The following is a 15,903-nucleotide window of genomic DNA, read 5'->3' as shown; positions in this document are numbered from 1 at the left end:
CCAAATCAGGAAACTTGCACTGCTCTCCTCGGAAAGCGCGCTTAGTGCTGTTGGTGTTTCGCAAGGCTTCTTTTTGAGCACACCAACGTCGAACACACTTCTCGTCAACGTCGAATTTTCTGCCGGCGGCACGTTTCCCATGCTCGAGAGCATACTCGATCACCTTCAACTTATAGCCAGCAGTGTAGCTATTCAGGTACTTGTCCATCTTGCCAAAACGTGAACGCCGTGTAGAAAACAAGCTAGCACGAAGGTCATCGCAGAAAACTACAGCAAATGACTGGCTGAACTGCACTAACCGATCAACGCGAACGCCATGCCAAAGTTGGTGATGCTAATGCCGATATGGATAGCGCCGATAGCGCGTTTGTATAGAGATGTGAGAAGCTAAAAAATAAAATCCTGCTTTAACCTTTAGTTGGCAGGTCTATGAATACTAATAAAAAAAGTTAAAATTTTTAGCCCACTTCACGAACATCTTAACACGAATAAAATCCAAAAATATATATGATGGTTGCGTTTTCTCGCGCCATCTATCGACTACGCCTAGAAGCTTACGCGCGCGCGCATTTTGAATACGTATTGGTTGAGGAAAGTGTGGGTGCGGCCCTTATGCGGATTTTTTTTTTTTTTTTAGAATATGCACTTCAAAAAAACGGGGTGCGGCCCTTACACGGGTGCGGCCCTTACACGCGTTTATACGGTATATCCGTGTTCGTTATACAGTAGAACCCCGCTGTTACGTTCCTCACTGCTGCGTTTTCCCGGCTGTTACGTCGTTTTCCGCCGGTCCCGGCATAGCTCCCATAGGATACAATGTATTGGGAACCCCCGCTGCTACGTCGTAACTGTCGGACCGTTCCCGTATGATACGTCGCGAAGTGCGCTCGGAGCCGACCGAGTGACTACCAAAGAGAGCGGCCATGGTGCATTTTCACGCAGCTTGGCCTCGTTTGACCGTAATATTAGCCGCATGAGAGGCGCAAGCAACAGAATCTTTCAATTGATGCAAACAAAAGCATGGCCTTCGAGATTCAAATTGCAAAGATGGCGTCTATGACGTAACTGCGCGCGAAAGCAAGGCCTTCGAGATTGGCATTTACTATTGACAAAAGCATAGCCTTTGAGATTTGCATTGCACAAACATGGCGTGTATGACGTAATTGCTTGCGAAAGCAAGGCCTTCGAGATTGGCATTCACTTCTGCCATCGCGTTGGCGTAGACTCATCATCATCGTTATTTGTCGGAGAACGGGAGGAGTTCGAGCTGGTTGGAGCTCGCATGGTCGTGCGTGCGGTTCACGGTCGGACTCGCCGCGCTGGTCGTGATTGCGTGTGCTTAGTTCTTTCATGCCTACAGCTGTTGGTGTTAAAAAAATCACATACGTTGATTACATTTCTGTGGATGAGGCCGTCCTTAGCTCCGCGTTTCTATCCATCGACTAGATCGCGGCTGAGCGCGCCAATTTTTGTGCTGCTCGTAAGAATTGAAATAAAATTCTGTACCACTAAATATTTTGCCGTTTTTCCTGTTTTTCGTCTCTTACGTTTCCCGTCTCTTACGTTTATTTCCTACGGTCCCTTCAAAAACGTATCAGCGGGGTTCTACTGTATAACGATATAACCTCGATATAACGACGTAAACTCAGTATAACGAACTCGGATTTAACTAATTATCGGTTATTACGAAGTAAGTGAAGAATAGTGTTGTCATAGATACAGTGTTACAAATATACGTTTATAACGAAATTTTAGATACAATGAACTTATTTTCGTGTCAGATGCGACTTTGTTATAACGAGCATTGAGTGTAGATAGCTTCGTGCACATCAGTTAAGTTTGTGGCTTAACTGCCCTTGTTATCGAATAGTGTGCAGTCAGTAATGTACTAATGACCAAACTGGCCTCTAGAAATACTGAATAATAGATGAAAGAGAAGAATTTCCCTTCTCTGCCCCCCACATTCCCCCCCAGGAAGCACGGTTCAGAGAACACCGTGGCCCGAGACTACGTCCTGCCCGACTACACGGTCATCAAGCGGGGCTACATCCGGCCACTGGAGGAGACGACCGGCAAGCCCAAGGACAACGAGCAGGTCTGCATGGTCGTTTTGCAGTGCATGCCCAACTTACACGGTGATACTTTATCTAGTAATCGTCATCAACAGCCGCCTGTCTTGTGTCCACTGCAGGATGAAGGCTTGTTTGTCCCAGTGATGTTTAAAGGGGCACTGACACATTTCGCGTGCCTGCTGCCCTACTTCTCAAAAATTAGAATGATTTAGAGCGTAGTGGGTTCCTCGCAAGTGCACTTGTATTGGTTCCCAAGGAACCCTATAAGCGCAGATCCATTTCCTCGGGGTCTCAGTAAAATTACAATGCTTTATAGCGTAGTGGGTTCCTCGCAAGTGCACTTGGATTGGTTGCCAAGGAACCCCATGAGCGCATGATCCATTTCCTCGGGGTCTCAGTAAAGTTCCGCGCCCCCCCCCCCCCCCGTCTCTCTCCCAGGTCAACGTATGTTATCAAGCATGACGGGAGAGGGAAATAGAGACCGGGCGTCACCCAATGCAAATTACACAACTGGTGGGCCGTTTAAAGATTCCCACCCATTACAAAGGGCTGAGCCATAATTCTTCATCGTCATCAGTCGTCGCGTCAACAAAGTGCACATAAATGCCTTACAGACGTGTAGCTGGTGCCTCGCTTATCCACAGAATGACGAATAATGGCTTAGTAGGTGCTTCCCAACTTCACAAAAATTGTGATTTATGGCGTAGTGGGTACCTTTCTAGTCTACTTGTATTGTAGCCCCAAGAGAGCTTACAACGGGCTCTAGAAACGCCGCTCTTCCAGCTTTCGCTGTGACTGTGCTGCGGTTTCAGCGCAGGCCTGGCGTTTTTTAAAAAAGGTGACTTTGGAGTCTGTAATCATAGTTTGATCCCTGCTGAATTCGAAAACAAATGCAAGAGTTCACAGAAGTGAACGCAAATAGCATTTCTTGGCAAAAAACAGCGGCTGCAGCCACAGGGCTTCTTGAGATGCTGAGCGAATGCGGCGACGTCATCTTCGATGTGCCGCATCATCGGCAACATCAGCACTGTTAAAGCATGGCCTTCGCGATCAGTTTCACCAACGAGCGCAGCCGGAACCAGTCACGGAGTCCATGGTTGAAGATACGACAGTGTTGCATGGCTCCGCCAAAGCTACCGACGATGACATAGTTCCAGTTAGTTTGGTTTCACGCCCACACTTTCGGCGCGTTCGCGTGGGCGGAGCAAGACGAACTTTTCTTTCGCATATGTTAACACTTTCGTGACCGCGGAAAAATCGGTTGTTTTTGGCTAGTCCAGGAAATAGTTTTTTCCTGCCACAGAATAAAATTGATGCTAAAGTGTAGGGTATCAAATGATAGAGGAAGAATTGGTCTTTCCAACAGTATAAATTTCAAACAACGGATTTATTTAGAATATAATAAAAAAATTATCAAAGAAAAACGCATCAAAAAGAAAGAAAGATTCATAAAAACATCAATGCTACTCTGCAAAGATCAAACATTAAAAAAAATCGAAATATACGTTTTGAACACAAAACCCTCGTAAACTAATAGTGGAAATATAAGCTCTGTAAGTAGTACAAAGATTATTTACATAAATACAAGAATATAGGCACTAGTGGCTATCATGCCACCGCGCGATGCAGGTTCTCGATGCGGTGAAACAAAGGCTGGCTGCGCATGTTTCGGGAAAAAATTTTTTTTTCTGTTCAACTTTCCTAGCATAGTTTGCAGTTCTGGTATTTTTCCATTTTCCTGTGTATTTGTTGAAATGAACAGTGTAGCCTGTTCCAAATCTGCAAAAATCCATAATTGTGCCCTCATTTGACCTCTTTCTGGCTCATATACTGCCGAATACTATACCGACCTTCACATTTTACCATTTTCTCATCCACTGAAAGGTTCCGACGTGGTTAAAAGATAGCGTGGAAAAATCGATCATGTGTTGCTATAGAGAAGACACGCGGTGAAGATTGTCGTGGGATGCGACGGTCGTCTTCTTCATATCAGAGACACTCAAGAAGCCTTGAACCTTTTCCGTGGCATCACTGACGGTAGACGAAGGCCTGGAAATACGTGTCGTCGACCCCAACACCAATGCAAGTGCGGGACTTCAACAATTACCACGTACACATGGAGTGAGGCGAACGTGCTCATCTTCTCTTCAGTAACCTCCCTCCATGGATCCGTCCCTCTCACTGTATGTTGGCTTTTCGAAAGTATGCATGGCCGCATACTTATCTGTGTGGTTGCATATCTCTCTGACGACTTCTGCGGTAAAAAACAACACGAAGACGCCGCCGCGCAGCACACCGGAGCGTTGGGTCAAAGTCCGCTCCGCGCCATCTTCGCGAAGAGAACTGCGCTCTTTCTGCAGCCTGCGCCAAATGCTCCCGCCCGAATGAAGTCAACACCTTGCAGATAAGAGCTGTTATATTTAGAACAAACCGGATACGTTTACGTCGACGCGCGGCAGCGATAAAACGACCCGAGGAGAAGACGAAACTTACCGGCGGATAGCTGCTGATTTTCCGGGGAGGTTTGACGCACTTTCGCCGTCCGTACGACTTCGCCTGACGAATCGAAGTCACCTTTCGTGTCTGTGGTGCTACCATCATCCAGAGATTCCCGCTCATATTAATCGGAATCCGTCGAAATTCGCCGTTTCTGTGGAGCACCCGCGAGCGGCGTCGACGCGAAGTCTGAAACAACGAGCGCCAGGGCCGTACCCAGGAATTTTTTTCGGGGGGGGTTTGCGTGTAGAACGGCTGCCATTTTTTAAGATTTATACTGGCTTATTTTCGTGAATAAAACAAGTACATCGCTTACTTGTAATAATTCGATGGTACTTTTCAATTATTTGTACCCAAATAAAGAAATTGGTATGTCAACCTCAAATTCTGGTTAAAGCAAGAAATAAGTTTGGACAATAGCACCACCAAAGCTGGGGACACCGCGACCAACGGCTCCTGATGAAGTAACACAATGTAACCGCGGTACAAAAACGGTATGTATGTGTTACAAGCTGCCACTCTAGCGTCGCCAGCGCAAAGTCGGCGACGGGAATGGCAGCAGGTTAGGTCGTTCCGTACGTAAGCAGAGACAGTAAAGAGATCAGAGACGTGTGAGGGGAGGCGAACCAGAATGTGTAGGTGCCATGCCACTCACCTTCCTTGGGCATTGCCCAGTGGTAAAGGCGTCACTTTGCCCAGCGTTGAACGTAGAACAAAGGTCACTTGGAGTTGCACTGCGGCCACCATCATTTCCCGGCGGCGCATGGGTGTCCTGCTTGTGTTCGTTCTCAGGTGATTCATATAAACCGGTGCATTCTCCTGAGTCGCTACAGAAGTTCGGACGCGCTTGGCTTTCCACCAGTGCTGAGGAGGGCGAAGTTTTATCCTTCGAAGGAGGCGGTTCTTCTCCGTCCGCTTCATCGGTTCGAACTTTCTTGAAGTAAGACGCAAGACTCCTTTGCTTCGTTGTTGCAGAGTGTCTTTTCATTTTCCTGTGCACGCACACAGAAGTGGCCAGTGGCTCCAAAAAGACGTTTGCGACTGCTTCGACTGCCTGGCGTGAACGGCGGGCGATGTTTTCTTCCTCTCTTATCCACTTTGCAGTGGCTAGAATGTAGAAGTGTGATGAACGCGCCGGCTCCCGCGTGGCGCATGTGTTTTCTGAACGCCGCTACAGCTGGTGTGCATGCAGGCCCATTATTGTACTCCAGCTGCAGCAAGCTGGGTTAACGCTACTTAAAGACCTTTTCACAGAAGACTCCACGGGCACTGCATACTCCCCTTAATATACGTGAACCCCCAAGAATGCACTGCCGAAACATTTGCACTCCCCTGGTACAGTCCAGAAAGGAGGTGTTGCTCCGTTCCTGTGAAAAAGTTACCTTTTCACAGACGGCTCCCTGGGCGCCTGCATAATTCTCTCTGGGCTGCGCTAATTAAATAGCCGTGACCCCCCAAAAATGCACCTTGTAGGCTGTGACGTCAGCCTCTGTACTCCCGCGCGCAGCCCAGCTTGGCGGCGTTTTTTTCTCTCCTGTGAAAGTTGACCGCTGGTGCCGGATTGTGTGCCGGCTGTATCCTCGCTTTGTGCGCTTTGTAGGGAGGCGCATATACCTTCTGTGTACAGAAGAGGTAGATGTCCTTGCGTGTGGTTAAGGTTGTTCGAAGTTGCTCGGATATGCCAGTCTTTCAGTAGATGTCATCTTCGATGATTCGTTTCGGTGGCGAGGACTACAGTTTGAGAAAAGTTTACCCTGCAGCCTGCGTCCTCGGAATGCGCCGCTGAGTTTTTCCGCTTAGGGGTTTCGTTCCCTGGCAAATTTGCGCACGTCGTGTTGGTGTTGCCGTTGCTGTCGAACTGTTTACCTTCACAGAAGGAGACGCGCTTTTCGTAGGAACCCAAAGCCGACACGTGCGGTCCACACAGACGGATAACTTCTCCAGCGGCAATGCACAAGGAAAGCATCTGGAATCAATAAAGGAGCTGCTACGGGGTGAAAGACGAAAAAAAAAAAAAAAAAGACTCGAAGGAACGCGAGGGCGAAGTGCAAAGCTGTACAAATAGGGCAGGTGCGCGTGCGGGGGAGGGAGCGCTGAGGTGTTCTGGTAAAAGGGTAGGTTTGAAGAAAGGAAGAAGAGGGAAGCAATGCCAGGAAAGTTGCAGTGTAACTTTGGCAGCTGGTGGTCGCTGTGAAGGCGTGTAAATATTTTAGTATCACCCGAAAAGTTAAAGCATCAAAAAAATTTCGGGGGGGGTCAGAACCCCCTCAACCCCCCCCTAGTTACGGGCCTGACGAGCGCTCACCTACCCGACTGCGAACGAGCTTTAAAAATCTCCCCGCGGTGGAAAAAACAAACTCGCAAACAAAACTGATAAAAAACATGTTATTTTATGCTTTGTATTGCGTTAGCTGTCAAGAACCGCTCGAAGAGTGCCAAAACTTGATCTTGAAGTCATCGATAACATGCTATCGATGGGAATAGGTGTGGTCACGAAAGTGTTAAGGCTCCCGCTGCCGCAACAGCGGAAAAAATTACACCATCGTCGACAATAATGTTGGTCCTTGTTAACAACAAAGTTTTACCGAATTCAGAAGCCACTTCAGCTTCCCTTTAATCTAGCCTGTCCTGTGCGAGGATGTTCCATTTTGTGCCTCAAAATTTCTTAATTTTGTCGCTCCACCTAACGCTTTGCCATCCACGGCCACGCTTCCCATCTCTTGGTATCGGTACTGATGCTCTAACTGACCATCTTTTATCTGTTCTTCTCGTGACGTGACCTGCCTAAGTTCATTTTAGGAGCTTGCTCCTTATGCTCGCGCCTTGTCCGTTGTCGCCGGTGTGTACGCTCTCCGGTGATTTCAAGAATGCTCACTAGATGGCGCGCCGCCACTCAGCGCGGTGCACACCACGCTCGCGCATGCGCTAGTTAGATAGGTGGCCGCTAGAGGGCCGCGCCTCTCGTTTGGCGCTCACGTTTGGCGCGCTTCCTTTCTCTTCGCCGGGAGCTCACTCAGTGAACACTCTTCGTTGCCGCTCCGCAGCAGGAACACCCCAGTCAAGGCTGCTGCACAATCAATGCCCAGTCAATGTTGCTGTGCGGCGGGCTTGCCGCCAAGACCCTGCGGTGAGAGCCCGAGAGGCCAAAGCGATGAGCGCTAGTGTATATGCAACAACGTTGTCACGTCTGTATAGACCTCGAGAGCTGTATGGTGGCGCTGCTGCTCTCGCCCTCTGCCGGGCCAGCGGCACACTGTTAGGATTGTCGCCTACGGGCCCGTCTGCATGTTTCAAGGTGACCGACAGTTGCGGCGGCCGCTGTTTTCCAAGAACGGCAACCCTAGTTTTTTTTCTTTGTTTTTTTTTTGTCTGTGCATATAAGTACGCTGTGCTAACTGATGTATTTTTATGCTTTTCTTCCTGTCTGAAAAACCTCTAAAACTACAGCCGTTTACAGCTGTAGCCGAAAAACCAGCATGCAGCGACTCTTGTTAACGTAAGCATTCAACAAAACTTCATCCCCTTCTCGCCTCAAGCCATTCGAGAAAAACTGACCCCTCCATCCTTCTTTTCGCTGAAAACTGAAGTGCCAGCCCTTCTAAAAAAACGGGAAAAAAAGCACAGAAAGCACAGCTGCTTGCGCCGGAAACAAGTTCTCTTCTGTCCCTTGGACACCACGTGGGGAACAGTACACCCCCCCTCCCCCAAACACACACACACAGGCGCACGCGCACACACACTTTTGCACACAGTGAGACTGCAAGTGCCCATCAATTCGCACTGGTTGTCGTCTGCTAGGAAAGCGGTGAAAGCGGTGAACTTGAGGACAAGAAGCGACGATCGTGTGTTGTTCTGCGGTTTACGTAGGATTAAAATTGCAATAACATGTGCTTCAAAAGGAGTTGTTCGTCGCTTGGTACGAAGTGCACGCGAGTGGTCAGTGTGTGGTCTGAAAGAATTGATCTGCACGATGGAATCTTCCGACATTATTGGGAAATGCGTTGTGCAATTGAAAACCGCGGACTACGAGATACGAGGGGAGGTGAGCTTTTGATTTTTCAATGCTCTACATGTGCTGAGCCATATCGAACCCGTTTCGTTCCCAACGAAGAGGACGCTGCAAATGCGTGTCTGATTCCGCATCGGCTACCCCTGCTCGCCGTTCCGGCTGGCAAGGAATCACGCGTGAAAGCAGAAGACGCAGACAGGCACATTGCCGCTCTAGGTGACTGTTGTCAGCCTGCTATCTTCCTATTTCTTTCTGGCCTTGTATGTTTGTGTGTACGTTTAAAATAAATAATAAAATGCGGAAAAAAAACCCCCAGAGTTAGACGGAATTCGAGGCGTTGCTTACGCGCCGCACATCTGCTAGAGTTGTCTTTCATTTTCGTCCGACTTCTGTGGTAACCCACAGAATTTTAAAGCTAGTTGCTTCCGCACGGTGTTCCTACAGCTGTTGTGCCAGTCATGCACGCAGAAGTACGAAAAAGTACCGGACTTCTGTGACCTTTTTGCGTCCTTTCGGCGAGGAGCCATGCGTTTCTACCGTGACTGCGCACCCGGGAGCAACAAATGACAATCCCAACTTTTCCGCCGCGCGGTGTCTGGTGGCGCTGCCTGTTTGGTTCAAAGCTGCAGCGCACTAGGCCTATATGATGGTAGAGGGATGTGTACGGATGATTCGCGGGTTACCCGATCATCTCCGAGCAAGCTCCTCTAATATGATTCACTTCGTGGATATGGTGGTGGCTTTTTTTTTCTCTCGATATCTACTGGGATATTGGTTAACCCTGTTTGTTCTCTGACCCACTCTCCTGTCTTCCTGCCTCGTAGGGTTACACCTATAATTTTTCATTCCATTGCATCCTGGATGGTCCTTAGCTTCGTCTCGAGTTTCTTTGTTACTGCACATTTAATGGGTTCCTCAATAAGTGTTTGATTTGGAGATTTCAAACCCAAACTTCGCATATAACCCGCACCCCGACTCTAGCTCAGAATTTTCTGTATCTTGTGCACTGATTATACGCAGGAAAATACGCTACATCATGTTTTCAAGATATTTTCCTGACTTACTAGAATGTCGGACTACATGACACACATTACATATTTCTTTCACATGTGACGTTGTGTTTTGATCATGAGTGTCAGAGATGTTTATAACATTGCTTGCAAGCCGAGCATGTTACAGGGACTGTTTCATCTTGGAAAAAGAATGCGAAGCCGAGATGAACGCTAGAGTGTCACGTTTTCAACTCTTCGGTCTTTGGTTTCTATTTCCGGCTTTTTTGTAAAGCCAGTGAATCGTGTGCCGTATGTGAAAGAGAGTCGGGTGTTTCCTGTGTCGTCATAATCGACCGTTGTCTATTTTCAATCGCCACACAGCTCCTGAGGCTGAACAACGAGAGGTTCATGGTTCCCGAACTGCTCTTTCATCCCTCCGACATTGGCATCGAAGAGATGGGCATCCCAGAGGCAGTCAACCACGTTGTTGAGACCCTTCCAAAGGGTGAGCATGACTTCTCCTTCACGTGCTTTCGGTGACAGCAAGGTGAATCGCACGATGTACTGGTACGCTCAAACCTCAATATAACGAACACAGATATAATGAATTATCCGTTATAACAAAGTAAATGAAGAATGGTCTTGTCATAGACATATTGTTACAAATACAGTCGAACCCGTTTATAACGAACTCGAAAGTGTCGCGAAAAGTGGTCGTTATATCAGTAGTTTGTTGTATATGGACTCGCCCTTAAAAATGTGCACTTAGCGGCTAAGCCGTTTTTTTTTTCTTTGTGCACTTTTATTAAAGTGCTAACAACCCTTTAGGTGACAAGCCTTTTCGCATCGTGAAGCGACGCCCGCTGCGTGCTCACGAGTGAATTAACCGCCTTTGCAATGATCCGACACCGTTTCACCAAAGCGCGGTACCGCGACGTGGAGCCGATCATCCCTGGCTAGTTGCGTGCAGCGCATCGCCTACTCGGGTCGCGGAGTCACTGCCGGGCCGCTTGCTGTATGCCGTATGCGCATTTGTACGTTCTTCGTGCTTGTTTCACTCCAGACCGTGCACGGGTGCGGCGACTAGCCTCTTCGTTCAACGCGGCGAGAACAAGCATTTTCCAAGCAACGCGCACTCTACGTCTCCGCGATGCTCTCGCGGCCCTGCACGACGATGCGCGGCGCACTTTTGTTGTCACCTTAGTCAAACACGCATTATACGCTCGTCGTCAGTGCATCGACGTTTCTCGGTGCCCGCGCCGCTCAACAACAGAGCGACGCGCACTTTAAAGCGGTCTCGCACGACACGGCGGCGGCGGCGAACTTGCGAACGGCAGCATGGCTAAGCATGGCGCGCTCGTACCGCCGACCATCCGCAGTGTACGGCTTAGTACGCCACACGCGCAGCCGAGCAGATATCTACAGATGACTGTGATAAGGTTGTCGGCTGTAAGGCATAACGGCACGTTCATCGACTGCCGCCACCTTGCCTTCGCTCTTTTCTGATGCTTATCCGCGAAGGCATCGCCGAAATCGCGCAGAAGTCGTAATCACCGATCGACTGGTCTCTGCCGTTACCGAAAAGACGGACGACTTTTCGCGGCACATTGTGGCGTCGACAAGTTTAGGGACGCAGTGAACCTTTTTGCGATGGAAAGTTATCGCGGTTATCACTTCAATTGCATTTACGCCTTCTTGCGTTCCAAGGCATTGTTTGGTTCATCGCAGGCGGTCGTAGCTGCAGAGAACGGCGTCAGGAAAGGTTACTGTGCGAAAGCTGACCGCAAGGCTTCATGCTGCCTACTATTTTTTTTCCCCCACTGCCATTCTACCACTGAAGAAACGCCTGAAAAGTGAGCGACCTCGCTCGCAGCGTCTGAAGTATGCGTGCGGTGTTCGCCGATCTGGGTATCTTAGTCGCGAGTAAACTGGAGCGGGGCACGCGCGAGCGCGCACCCCTGTCACGCTTTAGAAGTCATGTTTGAACTTTTTTTCGCTTCGTATGCACCATATTTTTACCGCGTCCGTGTCTGAAGTGTTCGTTGTAAAAGTAGGAGGCTTTGAAAAATGTTCGCTATATCTGGACGCAGCTTCAATGGTTAGCATAGGAAAATCGTAAGTGCACCCAAATATGGTCGTTATAACCGATAGATCGTTTTATGTGGGATCGTTATAGGTGGGTTCGACTGTATACGTTTATAACGAACTTTTGAATATAACAAACTTATCTTCAAGTCAGATGCGACTTTGTTATATTGAGGTTTGAGTGTACTACTAGACGCGTACAGTAAAACCTTGATGATGTGCTTCTGCTTGTTGCAGCTTTCCTGGCTTTTCCCTATTAAAATGTTCCATATGCATTTCACTAATTCTACATGTTCGTAATGTTGCTATGGAAACTTAATGGAATTTATGTGGAATCCGCATATATACTTCTTAATTATGTGCGGAAGTCATACAGACTTATTGGGGTGACGTACGGAATGTTCCAGTTAAGAATTGCAGTCTAAATAAATGCAATAATTATGTTAAAAGAATTCTGGGTGATTGAAATCAATCCAGAGCCTCTCCGAGCCACGCGTTGTTTTGGAACATCAAATCCCACATTTTCTTTGGAAAGTTCACAAGATAATAGCAATAAGTGCAATAGGAGTGCTTGAATAGGCGAAAATTTTGAAGTATACAGAACTTTAACAGTTTCCTGTCCACGGGAAAAGTTGCACTTTTTGGGTAGTCTAAGAAATATTTTTCTGCCATTGGCAGAGCATGAAGTGTATGATCCGAATTGATAGAGGAATGAATTTTCTTTCCACGAGTATTAGTACCATTAAACATGTTTATTAAATGTAATGTGAAAAAAAGAAATTATTTACACAACTACGGGACAAATACAAACACATCAGTGTTTCCTTAGAAATATGCAACATCAAAAATTTTCATGCGAATATACATTTTATGAAGCAGAGATTTTTGCAATACTGTACGTCACCAATTTCCAACCTTCTGTGTTTCAAGGGAAATGAGTGATTTTTGTGAACCGCACCATGGTATGACTGATGGTAAACACGAAGGGTCAGCAAGTGCCTTTCCTCTTCTGTAAAACAAAACTTCGCATACAGTAACTGCAAGCGATGCATAAATGGGGCGGATAAAAGTTTTCACCTTAAGAACACTCCTGAGATAAGCGCGAGACAGTGATGAAATGACCAGGTGAGAAAAAGGACATTTGGTGGAGAGAACCTTTTTACGTTCCGGGCTGGTTCAATAAACTTTCACTAGCTGTGCTAATGAAATCTGGCAAACCGAAATTGCCTTGTATGTTAGTGATGCTGCTAGTATCGAAAATTTCATGCACAGGTGCATTGGTATCTGTAGAAACGTGCAATCGCCACTTCAGCGTATGGCGTTGATGCCATGAAGGAACTGCGTCTGTTAACATCTGTGGCACTTTAAAAAACCTGGGAGGCACGGAACAGAACGATTCAGAAGGTTGACATCACAATAACTGAGGAGCTTCTGAAGGTGAAAGAACTGTTTTCAATTATGCATATTGCATGCCACGGACATAGCAGCAATGAAATGAAGTAACGGCACTTCCCCGGAGGTAACCAGAAGCGTAGAATAGCGAGAACTGTTTGATTTCTGCTTAGTAAAACCTTGGTGATATGAATTTTGTGGGGCGTGTGGAATATTCGTATCACCCGAACGTTCATACCCAGAATCAAGAAAAAATTATAATTTATTTGTGGCAGAAAAATGTATAATATCCGTTCGCGTTTCCTTCGTGCCTAAATTGTCAGTGATTGCCTTCTGGGTCGTAAAAATGTGCGCATGCGACCTCACTGTTATTGCAATAGCAATTATGTAGACACTCGAGCGAATGTTTGCCATCATGGTCATGTTCCAAATAAAGTCCAAACCGATAACATCGTCCTGTGCATCATACGTTCTTTGTGCGAATGAAAGCCTGCCGCCAGCCACGGATCAAGCAGAGATGAAACGTACCAGCCGTCTCCATTGTAAAATGGCGCGTGGAAGGGTGCCGGAGGGGGATCTGTGTCGCTTTGGCAGGAACTGCGAACTTTGATAAGATTGGTTGGTCCGCGCATGCACTATCTAGCCGGTCATGAGATAGCCAGACACTGCGTCGGTTGCTCCCGGTCACTCCGCCGGCTCGGTCACCGCAGCAGCTGTTGCTCGCGCATTTGGATGATCTGCAGCTGTTTGGGAATGTGTTCAGATTTTTTCTGTATTGTAAGCGATGCATTTTGGCTTGGATATATCACGAATTCATATTACACCGAAATTCGTATCAGCCGTGATCATATCACCGGGGTTTTATTGCATAATTTTTAATATCAGCACACCTCTTACAAAGTGACGACTAGGATTTTCTGTATGACGTACTGTGCTTGCTTTCTTGGTGAAATGTACGCAACTTGTATCCCGTTTTGGTTATTCGCAGAGATGCGACCGCACATGCTGAAGAACGTCCTCCTGATTGGTGGAAATGCCTGCTTTCCTGCCTTTGGCGAACGAGTGTGAGTTTGAAATATTGTAGTCTGCTTGTCTTAGGATTCAGTAGCCATTCAGCAGTACAACAGATGGACGTTGCAACGGACCGTTATACTAATTCTGCTAGCACTGTTATTTATGTGTGAGAAAAAGCGTGTTTATGAACATTCCGTAAATCACCAAAAGTACTAGGTAATTGCATGCAATGTTACTGCGGCATGAACACATTGTGAAAACACAATACGCTTGTGTCCAAATAGCACCTCCATTGACCTCAGAGCAATGGCAGGCTTACGCTGGCAATTAGTGATACCCGATGCACTGTGGCTTGGATACAGTAAATTCTCTTTTTTCGCGAAAGAACATGTGTCCGTTGTGGTCTCTTGCCATAAAAATCTGCTGAGAAGACAGTTAGGTGCATTGTTGCTCTTCAAACTTCATAGAGGTATGGTCTGAGGTTAGCTTAGGTTAATTTTTGCAACCCATAAGGGAGCCTGAAATGAACAACACCACGTACAGCGAGGACACAGAACGACAGCACGAGCGCTGACTGTTGTCGTTCTCTCTTCATCCGTGTTGTATGCGCTGTTGTTCATTTCAGACCATGCAACACCAACTAGATAGCCCAATGATCATTGCCTTTTGCCATAAAGGAGCTTGGCGCAGTGTCGTTGGGGACGTGAAAGAAGAGAGAGGAAAGGAGGGGCCACCTTCTCGAGATATGAGTACCCACAAAACCGAATGCCTGCAGGCTTGGGTGCCTCTTTTAACACGAAAGTGTTTTAGTATGCGGGGGTCCACCAAGACTTTCATGACGTATTTCCATCACGGAAGTACGTCAGCAAAATGAATGCCATCAAATGGCAAAGAAAAAAAAACTATAAGAAAAAGCTCCGTTGATAGGAGTCACACCTCTCGGTCCGCGACGATGGCTGCTGGGCGTTTAGCCCACTGAGCTACCGCCGAACACATAACGGAGGCTACATGAACGCGCCTTTTATCTTTCACACTTTCCTCTCACAGTGCTCTTTGCATGGATGGATTGATGCTATGAGCATCCCCTTTATAACAGGGCGGTGACATGTGTACGACCAGCTTGAAAAAAAAAAAAGAAAAAATGCGCCATTGCTACGACCGTCCCATTTGGCGCGTTTTCGATAAAGTGTAATTTCGTCAACGCTTTAACACACTGCGAGGTGGTGGCTTTAGCCCAAGCCTCGCTCATAGCATCAATTCGCATCGAAAAATAGCTCTCCGACGCTCGGCTGGCTGTCTCACCGCGTTCCCCACTCACCCTGTGAGAATTAACGGCCAGGCTAGAGGGAAGACATGATGCACGTAGCTTTTCTCTTTGAATTTCACGACGCTTTGAAGGAGTGCAGTGTTTACTATGTGCTTGCTGATGCCATCTTTGTGCGGGATTCACTGTATGCGTTGTCCAGGTATATGTGAAGAACTTCATCTACTGCAAGGGTTAAATCATGATCATGGGCGTTAGTCGTCGGTATGGAGATGTGCCACTAGGCATCAGCGTGAGTGCATCCACATCAAGCGGTGCTATATCTGCCAAACAACAGTAGATATTGTACAAGCTCTCATATACGTACCAATGCTTTATAAACAATCAACTACTTCTGTGACGACACGTTTCACTTTCGAGTCTTACCAATTCCTTTGACAGAGGGATCAGCCGTCTTTTTCCTTAAAGGGGCCCTGCACCCAAATTTCACCGAAATAGTTTTATGTTGCAACGTGTTCCTTGTGTCATCTGGAGATGAGTGCAGAAGGAATTTTGGAGATATACGCTCGCCAACAGAAG

General features: G+C 47.3%; 1 protein-coding gene across 1 annotated transcript in view; it reads left to right on the top strand.

Annotated features, from left to right (window-relative positions):
- Positions 1–15,903, top strand: part of LOC119402055 (actin-related protein 6) — a 39,929-nt gene that overhangs the window by 19,736 nt on the left and 4,290 nt on the right. The window contains exons 7-9 of the mRNA XM_037669136.2: positions 1,975–2,095; positions 9,951–10,074; positions 14,035–14,110. Coding sequence (XP_037525064.1) covers positions 1,975–2,095; positions 9,951–10,074; positions 14,035–14,110 — 321 coding nt within the window. The remainder of the gene's footprint in view (positions 1–1,974; positions 2,096–9,950; positions 10,075–14,034; positions 14,111–15,903) is intronic.

This window comes from Rhipicephalus sanguineus, chromosome 8, assembly GCF_013339695.2.
Source record: "Rhipicephalus sanguineus isolate Rsan-2018 chromosome 8, BIME_Rsan_1.4, whole genome shotgun sequence".
NCBI lineage: Eukaryota > Metazoa > Arthropoda > Arachnida > Ixodida > Ixodidae > Rhipicephalus > Rhipicephalus sanguineus.
Note: the sequence above shows the minus strand (reverse complement) of the source record. Positions and strands in the feature narration are given on the sequence as shown.